Raw genomic sequence first — 13,328 nt, forward strand, 5'->3', positions numbered from 1 at the left:
AGAATATTAAAAAACTACAGTTGTGTGTTAATGTTATTACATGTATATCAAGTTAAATATAAACTGTATCAATCCATTGAAATCCAATTTGGTTTTTCACGAGCAGATAATCTACACAAATAATGCAATAAAATGGAAATTTTCAATTGATATGTATTTTTTTTCAAAGCTAAAAATTTATTTATACTTAGGTTCATCTTTCTTATTATTAAAAATATGATTGTGGCAATTTTAGAAATGTTGGCACTAATAAGAGAATGGTTGTTTAGATTTGATTTAAAAAAACCGAGTTTCTGTTATATTGCAAGAATTCTTATGTAAATTTCTACAATATGTAGTAATTTATACAGTTTGAACAGAATTCATGAGAGTAGGTAATTTGATTGCTTAGAAGCTTTGCTTTTTTGACATTAGGCAGAAAATTCACTACCTTTTGTGATTAATTCATGAAGCTTAATTGTGTTCATGACTTCAGTGAGCCATTCAGTATTGTGGCTTATGTGTAGATTTAGTATAAAAGCAGATTTAGTATTCTGAAAGCATTTGCATTAGCGTAAACAACCATATTTGTTTTTTGTTTGCAGTTTACCCAAGAAAATTAATGTTATTTTGTTATCACTAGTCTTCTGTAAACATATGAAACATTAATTTTAAAATAGTTTTTCTGCCTAAAAGTTTTAAAGGAATATTCTGTAAATTTTTATTATTATATTCTATATGTAACTCTTGTTATGTAAAATATTTTGTCAATATTAACAGAACAGTTTAATAATTCCATTTATTTCAGATTATGTATAGTAGTGACTTACTGTTGAATGAAAAAATTAAACTACATTAACAAAAAGAAATTGGATTTTTTAAAAAACAAATTAGTAAAGTATTAAAATAAAAACTTAGTGAAAGATAAAATTAGTAAATACCGTAAATAAATCAGTAGTTTTAATGCTGTATGAAATTATTAAAATGATTGATTGTATTTGAAAATCATCCTGTGTATGCAAACTAACTGTGTATGCAAGCAAACTAAATTATTAAATAGTTATGTTTTATGTAGCATTATATAGTTAATAGATATATTTACTATTTTGATATTAATCCCATGAATACAATTCTTATAAAGTAAAATTAAATTATCTCATGCCAAATTAATAAAAATTATTTACTTTTTACTCTGTATAATCTACCATAATTGAATTTATTGTATTAGATAAACCCATGAATTATATCACCAGTTTTCATAATTACAAATATTAATATTTTTTCATAATTACAAAAGAAAAATTACTGGAGATTATGAGACATGAGTCTTGACATTTTGTGTAGTTGGTTTACATTTCTTTTGTTTTTCACTTTGACTAGTTGAACTTTTTTTAGTTTATTTTTTCATCCCATATATTTAAAAGTTTATTCTATGTAATCTAAAACATTTTATTCATAATTTTAAAATGATAATAGAGCTGATATATGTGTGTTTATATATACACACACACAAGATTATAAGTGAATATAAGTTTCCTACTATGATGTGTGGGATAACTACACCTCTGACAACAGGTTGTTCAAGCTCAGAGGTAATAGGGTAAAATCCTAACAAATTGATGAATATTTGTTCAGAGTAATAGAAGTTTGTTGAAAAAAGATTATTATTCCTCTTTTATAAAATTCTATCTAACAATCCATTGTATTACTCCTGACAAATGCCAATTATCCAACTATGAATATAAAAAATACTTTTTTTGAGCAAAACTACGTGCAAGTGGTCAGTTATCTACCCCAGCCCTTGATAAGCACAACAAGTAGTCAGTTAATATAATTGAAAACTAAGATCTTTAAATTCAATTTACTTTTTACTCTTTAGTTAAATAAACTCAATTATTGTAATAGTTATTAGTTTTTGTGATTATGTTTTGATTTTTTTTCATTTCAGATATATTTAACAATTCTAATATTACCATGGACTAGGTTAAGGGAGCGTTTAGCTTTACCAAGTAAGTAATAACTGATGTTATTATGATTTTATTATCTTAATTATTATGTTTAAATGCAGTTGCATTTAAAAATTAGCAGATATTGATAACTATCTTTAGAATATATATTTAATAATATATTTTCATACTTAGAATTCGTAGAATAAATGATAGTTCTTGATATTACAGAAACAAGTTCTTTACAAACATTTTTGACAATATTGCAGAATAAGAGCTAATTTAAATTGTATATTTGAAAAAATTGGGTCAGTATATCTGTTTTTTAGATAGTTCATAGTTTTTAGTGCGATTGTTGTAATTTATTTATCATTTATTTTTTATTTTTTTTAAGAAAATAAATTTTAAATGAAAATTAACTAACGTAAATTTTGAAATATGATGAAGTATTAAGTTTTTGTTTTGTTTTTATATAGTTTGTTTTTTTTTTAAATCAAGAATCTTCTCTCAAATTTTGCATTTTTTTCTCCTGACAGCTGAAAAAGTCACTGGATACTTGTAGATAGATTATAAATTATTACATCTAAATCTTATTTTAGAACGTATAATATTATGTTTAAGAAATAAACTGTAAAGTGAAACTCAAAAAAATAAAATAAAATAATGAAATACAGTTTGACCAAGAGTGAGTATAACAATTCAAAATACCAGTTAGGTATTGCAAATACAAGAAAGAAATTTGTTGCAGAAAGTACAACTTCTGTACCAGTATTTAAATTATGGTGTAATATATATTAAAAAATGCACATTTTAAAGTGTGTTATTTTAAAGTTGTGTTCTTTTTTCTTGAATATAATAAAAAGTTGTATAAGAATGTTGACTGTCATTACTTTTTGTGTTTGACTTAATATTATAAGTTGTTTTTTTGTTTAATATTTTAATTTCATTTTTATTAACTTTTGTGTGGTTGTAGTTTTTGTATATTAATTCATGATAGTAAGAATTTATGTATGGCTATAGACTGTCAATGAGCATCATATAAGAAAAAATCAAGAATCAATATTAACATACACTTTACTTGGGCATATTTTAGAATACTAGATTATGGATACCGGTGTTCTTTGATAGTTGGGTTTCAGTTAACCACACATCTCAGGAATGGTCAACCTGAGACTGGACTGCACAAGACTAACATTTACATTCATATACATCATCCTTTAAAGTAATAGTTTATGGCAGTTCCAGAGGTAAGAAAAAAAAAGAGCAGCATATTTTAGAGAGCATCTTATTGCCTTTATAAAATGTATAGATTTATCACTGTAACTATTGGACAGCAGATGAATTTCAAATAATTATAGTATAATGAATAAACATTTTTCGTCTGACTATGTGCATCTGCACATCAGTCAGCTGTAGAAAGTTAATGTTTTAATATTTTATAGTGGTGTTTGACATATGCTGATGTAATTTTTTTTTTCAGGTAAAAGATCATTCTACGTTTATATCATCTTGCTAGTGTTGCTAAACATTGGCCAGTCTGTTGGTAGCGGATTATTGTTATACAGTATATGGCAAGGGCTTTGTGTTGTTGATGTTACTACTTGTCTTTATTTTACTTTATTCACTCCTCTTGTGTATCACACATTTCTCAGCGAGTTTTTTGGGTAAGGAAATCTATGTTTCTTTGAACACATTCATTATTATCAGGATGTGTAGTTTTATGAGGTAAAATTTCTTACATGTAATGCAAAGTTTTTTATATCAGGCTATTTTATTTTTCTAGGCTTTATTTTTAGGTGCTTTTATACAATGATTGCAGTATTCAGAATCTGTTCACAGGCTAAGAGTGTAATCAGTTATTCTGTGCTATTAATAGCAGTAAATAGTTGTAGACTGAATCTGCAGTATAGTTCATTAATGGTTTTAAACACTCTTATGAAAGTTTAAATTTTATATCTAATCATCACTGTTGGGTTAAGTTGTCAGCATTATTACTGATCAAATATTCTGTGATGCTGCAGATTGAGTTGAAGGTGTTTAGGTTGTATTTGGTTTTTACAGTCCACCAAAACATCCATCCACCAAACATTTAGCTTTAGGTTTCATACTTTTCTGGCTTGTATTTTTTTTATATTTTACTCTCATTGTGTGCTAACACTCATCTGACACCCAGGAATAGATGGGATGATGTATATCACTCAGTTATTTAGATTGCAACTTCTTATTAATCTAAAATTTGTTGTTAATTAGAGCCTAACAGCAAAATACTGGCTGGAAGATAATATATAGATATATATATAAGTGATAAAATATAAATGGTTCAAGCCCAGCTTTCATAAGAAGATAAGCACTAACCCGTGCAGTGCCTATATTGATATTAGCAGGGCATAGGTTTATGAAGTACAAACCTAAAATGTAATGGACAAAACAACACATCTATTGATGACAAATGAACAATAAAATTTGTTTAATATAATTAGTCAGAACAACTACAAACTAGTTCATAATAAGAAGATTCTGTTTAAGATCCGAAATTCTCTTCGTGTACAAAATTATACACTTATTCATTCATAGGCAACTTCAATCCTAGTCGGCACAAATATGCAGTCAGTATCAGCTCCATAGCATCAGAACTGATTATTGATACAAAATGAAATGAAATGGAGACTAAAATCACACCATATACAGTTTCTGCTTCTTTGTTTTCTTGGTAGTGTTAATGAGGACAGTTTTACTCATTTCAATAAAAAGGAAAGAAGTGTTAAAAAAGAAATGGCATCAAAAGCCAAATATAAAATGTGTATAGATTTGCTTAACCACACAAAATTTATTGTCGGTAATTAGGTGATTAGTAAGATAATTATTTCATTAATCTGATAATTTATTATGTAATTAATTATGTCTTTAGTGTAGTCAATATTAGATCATAGGACAACAAGCAATTCAGAAGAGTAACACAAAATATAAAAAGGACAATTTTAACATAATTATAAAAAAAAAATAATAATATGAATAAATTGATTATAATTAAAAGAAGCTGACTTTATATTTTATGATGGAGATTTTAAACAATTATTACCATGTATAAGTTTTAAATTTAATTATATTATACAATAGGAAGGTTCTTCTTAATATTGAATAAATAAATATGTTCAGAAAATAAATTAATAAGTTTTTAAAATTGATTTTTTGATAACTCATGTTATAAGGTCTGTCTTGAGAATCCTTATAAGGTCTGTCTTGAGAATCCCTTAAACCCAGTCCATTTCAATGCGGTGTATGGAACTTTACATTTTACAACTTTTTTATATACTTATACGATTTTTTCATTAGTCTGTCTGATCATGTATACAGAAATGGAATACTTTTGTCATGTGTTAGTCCATACACCAAATACACCAGCAACACCTAACCAGATAGTCATCTGACAATTTTTAAAATTCTTATGGAGCTGTTTTTCGTGCAGATGAAAATTTATATTTATAATAAATAAAGTACTGACTATTTTAACTGGCTGTTTGGTATACTTCCAAAGGTCTTCGCTTTTTGTAATAGCATTAGTTTATAGTTATTTTTATGTTTATAGTTATAGTTTATAGTTATTAGTTTATGTTTATAATTTATAGTTATTTATTTTTTATGTTTTACAAAATATAATGTCTGCATGAATTTGTTTGCAGTTTCTTTTATAGTTATGTTTATGTAAATGATGTTATTTGTACTTTTTGTTTAATTTTTCAATTATAAATTATTAGAATGAAAATCTATTATACTAAGAATGTAGTTTATATTAGAATACAGCTAGAGTTATGTGAATGAATGTTTGAAAAAATGTTCAAACTGTATGTATAGGGTGTCCCATATAAAACGCAGCCTATCAATCACTCATCCATGAAATTTCAAAAGTCAAGCTTACTCCCTTACTCGTTACTGAAATGGACTCGTCCAACATCTGAACATCGCGGCGACGCAGTAGAACACTACCGATAGTAACAACAATGCCATCATAACGTTCAGTGTATTGCTAGAGACAAAATGGTGTTTTCGCTAGATGAACGTGTTTTCATTGTTGAGTCGTACTTCAGTACGAAATCAGTGGTTGCAGTGCAAGATTTTTTTCGCCATAAGTACCCAGATAAACCAGCTCCTAACAAAACATCAGTGTTATGGTTAGTTGCAAAATTTAGAGAGACTGGTCCTGCTAATAACAAGGAACACAAAAGATCTGCGTCAGTGTTGAATACAGATACAGTCACTGAAATCAAAGACCAATTACTTGCCTCGCCAAATAAGTCGATCAGACGTTTGTCTGCTGAATTAATTTGTCTAAATCAACTGTTCATCGGGCGATCAAACAATTACAATTACGACCTTATCGCATTCAAATGGTTCATCAACTTCTTGAGCCCACGAAGAAAAACGGCTACAATATTGTCAATGGTTCCGTCGATTTCTGCGTGAGGGAATTAATGTTAAGGATTCATTATTTTTCACAGATGAAGCACGGTTTCATTTGGATGGCTACGTAAACAGCCAAAACAGTAGAATTTGGAGTGCTGAAAATCCCCACGTTTATCGCGAAAAACAATTACACCCGCAGAAGTTGGACGTGTGGTGCGCGATATCGTGGAGGAAAATAATCGATCCTATTTTTTTCAATTACACCATTAATGCAGAACGATATCAGGATATTTTATTTCAGTTCATCGCACTCTTGGAAGAGGAAGACAGACACTGCTGGCTACAACATGACAGTGCGACATCACACTATGCAGGTTCAACTTCTGATTTTGTTGAGGAATTCTTTGGTAATCGTGTTATCGGTCGAGGCTTGTGGCCACCAAGATCTCCAGATTTGACTGCGGTGGATTTTTTTCTATGGGGTTACCTCAAAGAAAAAGCCTACATCAACATACCACGAACACTTGAAAGTCAATATTGAATAAGCTGTATTAAATATCCAGCCACAAACTTTGAAAAAAGTTGCAAGAAACGCTGTAAAAAGAATTGAAGCTTGTATTAAGTAGATGGCGGCCACTTCCAACATTTACTCTAAATGTAAGGTAATGGATGGTAATAATAAAAATTACATTTACATTTACACATGCCTTTTTATTATTTCAATACCTACCAATATAAGGTTGGGTTGCATTTTATATGGGACACTCTGTATGTGCGAGTATGAGATAGAGTATCATGTAGTAACTACTGTACTGAAACAGAAAAATAAATTATGGTTTGATTAAAATGAAAAATGTATTTTACATAGATCAGTAGTGGATTAAAAATGTAATAGAGTGCATGCTAAATGTAATATTAACTGGCAAGAACATTTGTGTAGCAATCATCATAAGTCTGTCTATGCAATGTTCATAAGTCTATCTGTATATGACTTGTTGAAGGATTAATGCATTTTTTTTTTTTTGTAAAAGTTATTGTTCTTTTAAGAGACATTACTTACTTTATTCATTTACTACTAAATTCCAATGTCATACAGCTATAGACTCAAACGGCAACTTCATCTAGAATGGTTTTTATTTGGATTTAATCTGTTACAACAGTTTGCATTTTATCCATCCTAAATTTTTTTTTTTTTTTGCTTGATATCATTTCATAAGTTTGAAGCTTGTGCGTGTAAATGTTTATATTAGTTATTTGTAGTTTCCTAATTGGTAGATTTATACTTATTATTTTAATTCTAGTGTCTCCCAGCCAAGTATAATGTTTTCATATAAAGCACAAGTTGATGATACTATGGAGGAAGATACAGTGTCATTACCGCATCAGCAGTCATTTTCATCATTAAAAACAGACTCTGATTATATATATCAGGTAATTATATGATCATGTTTAATAATTTCATTTGTAGACATTGTAGTCTTGTCTCTTTCTTTTATTCTGTCAATTCCTACCCCTCAGAGAATAGGTCAATAATGCAATTTGAAATTTTTTGAGGTTTCCATCAGTAAGATGATTGTACTAGTAGCTAGAGCTGGAAATTGGCGACTATAGCATTTGATATTTTTTATATTTAATTCAATTTAATGAGCCTGTATTTAACAACCAAAATGTTTTACATTTTGGTTGTTAAAAATTCAGTACACATTATATCATTACATTTGTTATTTATTAATTTTACTAAATATGTTACACACTTCACATAATTATTTGGCTGCTGTATGTTAGTTTTATTATTATCATGTTTATTTCTGCAGTATTTTATTATCCTATATTCTTTCTTTTTTTTACTGTTTTCTGTACTTTGTCACTATTTTACTTCCAGAATTATTTTCACAACTCTTATGAAGTAGTTCACATGCATGCAGCTGTTTAGTTAGGTGATAGAATAATTTGTTTTCTTCAAACTCTTGAATGTAAGCCATAACAGTTACACAGTCAGTATATCTATATGTGTTTATAATAAGAAAGGATTAGTATAAGTTACAATTAGAATTTCTTTTAAAATTTATTGTTATGAAAAAACATCTAAGAGAACCTATAATGTTAAAAAAAAGTAAGCTATGTAAAATTAATGCTGTAATATTGTGGATATTTAACATCAACCCTGTATTGTATTGACATTATATCATTTGAATATTATCAAATTAAAAATAGATTGTCATTTTATAAATCTTGTATTTTTTATCAAATTTTATACCACTAGCTTTGAGGTCACTCTTAAGTTTAAAATTATATAATATTTTATCTTTTTATTAATATTAGTCATTCTATTAATCTGGGAATAAGAATATTGAGTTTCTAGTTTTAAAAGATTTAATGAACATACGCTTATAAAAAGAACAATTAAAAGCAATTTAAGTGCAACTAAAAATAGATATAAAGTATACTATATATCACATATATAAACAGTTTTATATATTTTTAAACAATTTTGAACCTTTATTTATAAGTAAATTAAATATTGAACTGGTTGGTTCTTCATCAATATTGTTCAGCTGTATAAAATTGTTCTGTACTAAATAATTATAGAGCCAATTTTTTTAGTTTTCAGTAAGCAGAGGTGAAATACAATCAGGAGTTAAAAGAAAAAGCATTGCCAAGTATTTCCCCTTTCCGCCTAGAGTAGAGATTTGAAAAACTGCAACTGGATTCCCCATAATATTAATTTTACCTTATGTCTAGCGTTTTATTATTGAGCTGAGAATTGAGGATGGGATTAAAATACAAAGACAGTTAAACCATTTTCATTACATATAAATTAATCAAAGTCCCACGGGGGTTAACTAAAACTTAACATCTTTTATAAACAGTAAATTTTATATGAAATTTCAACTACTATCTATACTTGTTAATCTGACCCAGCTCTCTTATAGCCTATGTATTACTCAATCTAAAAATGATTTATCTCTTCAAGTAATCCTGAAATTCTTTAATGGTGGTTCCTCTTTATATTGGCATAATTGTTATGATTCAAAAAAATTTATTTTATTAATGTATAATTTTGGTATTCATTAGTAATCTAGGAAAGAATTTTTTTTAATAATATTTTAATTATTTATACAATTTGAGAAATTTCTTTTTATATCCTTGCTAGGATTGGAGTGACGATTAAGTGGGATATACTTTTGTCAATCAAAGTACTTAATAATCTTTTTGAATTTAAAACATTCTCATTCTCATTCCCTCTATGTCATCCATCTTCTTCTGACATTAATGTACATGTACAGGACAAAAGAGTAAATCTTGTAATTCTGTATTCATGTACACATGTTTGTTGATAGACCATCAGTTGATTTTCTAATCAGGTTAAGTTGCTAAAAATTACATTTCATCACTTAAGATTGATTATTTAAAAAAAAAATGAATAGCGTTTGATCACCCTTGCATGAATTTTAAATTTGTTATAAGACAAAAAAAAAATAATAAAATCAAATTTATAAAGGAATTAATTTTTAATCTAGAAATACTGTTTTCTTTTTTCAGAGTTATTTGATTTATATTTCAAAACGGCGTGACCAAACCAGTTTTGATTAGTTTGATCTTATGTATTCTTATTGGTTTCTTACACATATTCATACAATTAGGATCTTTTAAGGAATCATTGAAATAGTAATATACTTCATAATTAAAAATGTGAAATTTTGAAGTAAATAATAATGTTTTGTTGTTGACTAAAAAAAGGAGGTTTATGTTTTTGATAATAAAATGTATAAGATGACGCCAGTATATTCTCAAATTGTGCTTTTTCATGGATTGTCTCCTGCTAACTTAAGCTGTGTACTGCTGTACACTCTGTCAAATTGAATTTATACTGGGTACTGTGGAAGTAGGATTATTCATGAGTTCACCAAAGACGGTGTCTGAAAGTCAAATCAAATTTAAAACAAAATAAATTACTTGAAAATGTAATAAAAGTATTTAAGAAAATGCTGTTGTTGCTCAAACAGAATTGAAACAAAGACAACTATATAAATCGTGTAGTCTTGGACTTTAGGTAGTAGAGAAGATTACTTAAAAAATTTTCAACCATTTCAGTTAAATGTTCAATTAATCAATTTTTTTTATAAGCATTTAAAAATACTTGAGCTATATTCTTTTAAAATAAATAGAATGATCTGTTTTGATTTTAGCTAAAAAAATAACTTATTTTTTTAACCCTAAAATCATATTCTTACAAATTTTTTTATTCTAAATCAGCACATTGAAAACCAAACTGAATTTTGATAAAACATACTTGCTAATGTCTGGCATGCTGTTTGAAGTATTTATCCTTAAACTTATATAACAATTTTTGAAACCAGTAATTTGCTATCAGTTTTTGATATTGTTTGTAAGTTTTACTCCCACTGTCAATCATTCTATACTTTTATACAGATATTCTGCTGTCATCTCTACATATGCATATGTGTGAAGTGTAGTTACAAAATGTTTTTACCAGTTTTCATTAGTAAGATCATAAAAATTGATCATAACCAGTTTTTATTAGTAAGATTATAAAAATTGGATCATAACAGCTTTTCTTTTTCTCTGAGTGAGTCATAGCAATCGGTACAATTAATAAAGACTTTTAAACTATTATTTGTAATTTTTCCCCAAGAGCGATTTCAATTTAATAGGATCCTGTCATGAGGAATTATTCTTTTAGTTTATAGTAAATTTTTTTTGTCTCTTTTTAAGGTGTGTTGATATAATTTAGTAGAGTATAATTTTAGATTTTATTTTATAATTTTACAGTAGCTTTTAATTCCAATTTTGTTCAGTTGTTAGCAAGCATATTTTAGTATGTCTGGTTAATCTAGTTAGATAATTTGGTTTTTAGTATATTTTACTAGTCTATATAGTAGTATGTTTTATATGTATCTTTTATGTAATATTTACTGATATTTTAGTATTTTATCCCAAACCTCACTCCAACATTTTTTCTCAATTATCCATTTACAAGAGAACTAATTTTATTCATAAAATTAGATAGAGAAGTTCTTTAACTTTGAAAAAATGAATTTCAGTTAATGTGGATTTAATTTGTTGTTTCCTTTATGATAAAACTGAATCAAGAAAAGAGCATAACTCCTCCCCTATCAGAGAGATTAAATGGTCTGAATAAAAACTTTTGCAATGTGGGCTATAATTTCTGTTACAAAGTCTGTTAAATACATTATGACTAAGGGTAAAAATTGGGTTTAGTTACAATGATTATTTAAATTATTAATTTTGTTCTAGAAGACCTTTCATCTAGTAATATTTTCTTTGTTCAGCAAAGCATGCTTTTATTTATTGGTAGATTTCACTAACTTACTGAATTTTGTAATGTACTATTAAATGTTTGATGTAGCTGTAGCTTCATTTGATACTAAAGTTATTTAATTTTATATTTCATTATTTGTGTTTATTTATTTGTTTATTCTTATATTATTATTTGTATTTATTTAATGTATAGGATTTTGGTTCATGGTTTATTAATGATGCTGTTTGTACACCCGAGGAACCTCCTACTGGTTCAACTGAACCTCCTTCTTTTACGAATCCTCCAAATGGTTGGTCATCCTAGTTTGTTTGTTTATTTGCTTTGTTTGTAACTGCATTTATTATTTGTTATTGTATTCTCTTTTTTTATTATAAATGTTCAAATATTGAACTCAGTTTTAATGTCATTAAATATTGTACTGTTTAAATTTCTTTGACTGATATAATTCTCAAAAATATCTGTTAAGAGTAGAAATGTAAAAAGCATTGAGATATAAATTAGTTTAGTCCATTTAATATAAATTTAAGCGCAACCATCTTAGGTAAAGTGTTATAGTTATTGATTACTATGCTTTGACTCAGAAAGTATGATGTACATAATGAATTAAAAATTGTAAAAAATGTAAGCCGAAAATAAAATCATAGGTGGATTTTGTCAATCATTGACCGCATTAATTGGCATTTATTAACCCATTAATGTATTAGTTTCCTTAGTGGTTGTGTGGTGTAGAAGAGGAAATGTTTTATACTATTATTTTAACTAAGATTTAATATCTGAATTTCCAATTAAAAAATATCATTACTTACTCAAACTGATTGTTATGCCACCATACTTGCTATTCAGAGCATTGTTTAGTTCATATGATCTAGTATTTATTAAGTAGTTTGTGTATTATGTATCTGGAAAATGTCAAGAATTATAATCTCTTCCCACATTGATGTGTTGTTTCCGACTTGAATTTTGCATTACTGCAGGTAGCATAGTCCAACATAGTCCTGATTTGAATACTAGATCACAGATACCAGTGTTCTTTGGTGGTTGGGTTTCAATTAACCACACATCTCAGGAATGGTCGAACTGAGAATGTACAAGACTACACTTCATTTACACTCATACATATCATCCTCATTCATCCTTTGAAGAATTATCTAAACGGTAGTTACTGGAGACTAAACAGGAAAAATGAAAAAGAAAGAGAGTCCCTGTTCTGGGAAATACAATTCTTTTAAAAGTTTTGTAAAAAAAAAATCTTATGTAAAATGTTTAGTTTTTCCTGTCCCCAACCAATTAAATATATTATAAATTTTCCTAGGTATTATTTTAGGTAATATCAGAAAAGATTTTTATAGTCTCATTTATATCCTTATGACAAAAATGGTAACACTTATTGATAATTTTATTCCGCTTTATCCATATTTTTTATAATCTACCTGTGCATTATTTTTGTTTTTTTTTTCTTATCAAAACTTCTACATACAAGGTTCATTCAAATATAAATTGGAATTTGTTTATTGGTATTAGATATATTATCTTATTTTTCTACATAGTTTTCTTCAGCAGAAATACATTTTCTCCACCAGACAGGTAGCTTCTTGATCCCCTTCAAAAGAACAAGATGGCTGCCCCAACAAACAATTGCGCACATAATGCTTGACTGCAGCATCGTTTTCAAATATTTTCCTTCTTTTAGTAAACCA

General features: G+C 27.4%; 1 protein-coding gene across 3 annotated transcripts in view; it reads left to right on the plus strand.

The window, feature by feature from the left end:
* Positions 1-13,328, plus strand: part of LOC142322223 (transmembrane protein adipocyte-associated 1-like) — a 49,130-nt gene that overhangs the window by 23,367 nt on the left and 12,435 nt on the right. For 2 of the 3 annotated variants that reach the window (XM_075361043.1, XM_075361044.1), the window contains exons 6-8: positions 1,928-1,988; positions 3,406-3,589; positions 7,628-7,757. In XM_075361043.1, the coding sequence (XP_075217158.1) occupies positions 1,928-1,988; positions 3,406-3,589; positions 7,628-7,757 (375 nt within the window). Of the gene's footprint in view, positions 1-1,927; positions 1,989-3,405; positions 3,590-7,627; positions 7,758-11,823; positions 11,921-13,328 lie in introns of all 3 variants that reach the window. The other variant, XM_075361045.1, reaches the window with a different exon arrangement.

This window comes from Lycorma delicatula, chromosome 3 (genome assembly GCF_047948215.1).
Source record: "Lycorma delicatula isolate Av1 chromosome 3, ASM4794821v1, whole genome shotgun sequence".
Classification (NCBI taxonomy): Eukaryota; Metazoa; Arthropoda; class Insecta; order Hemiptera; family Fulgoridae; genus Lycorma; species Lycorma delicatula.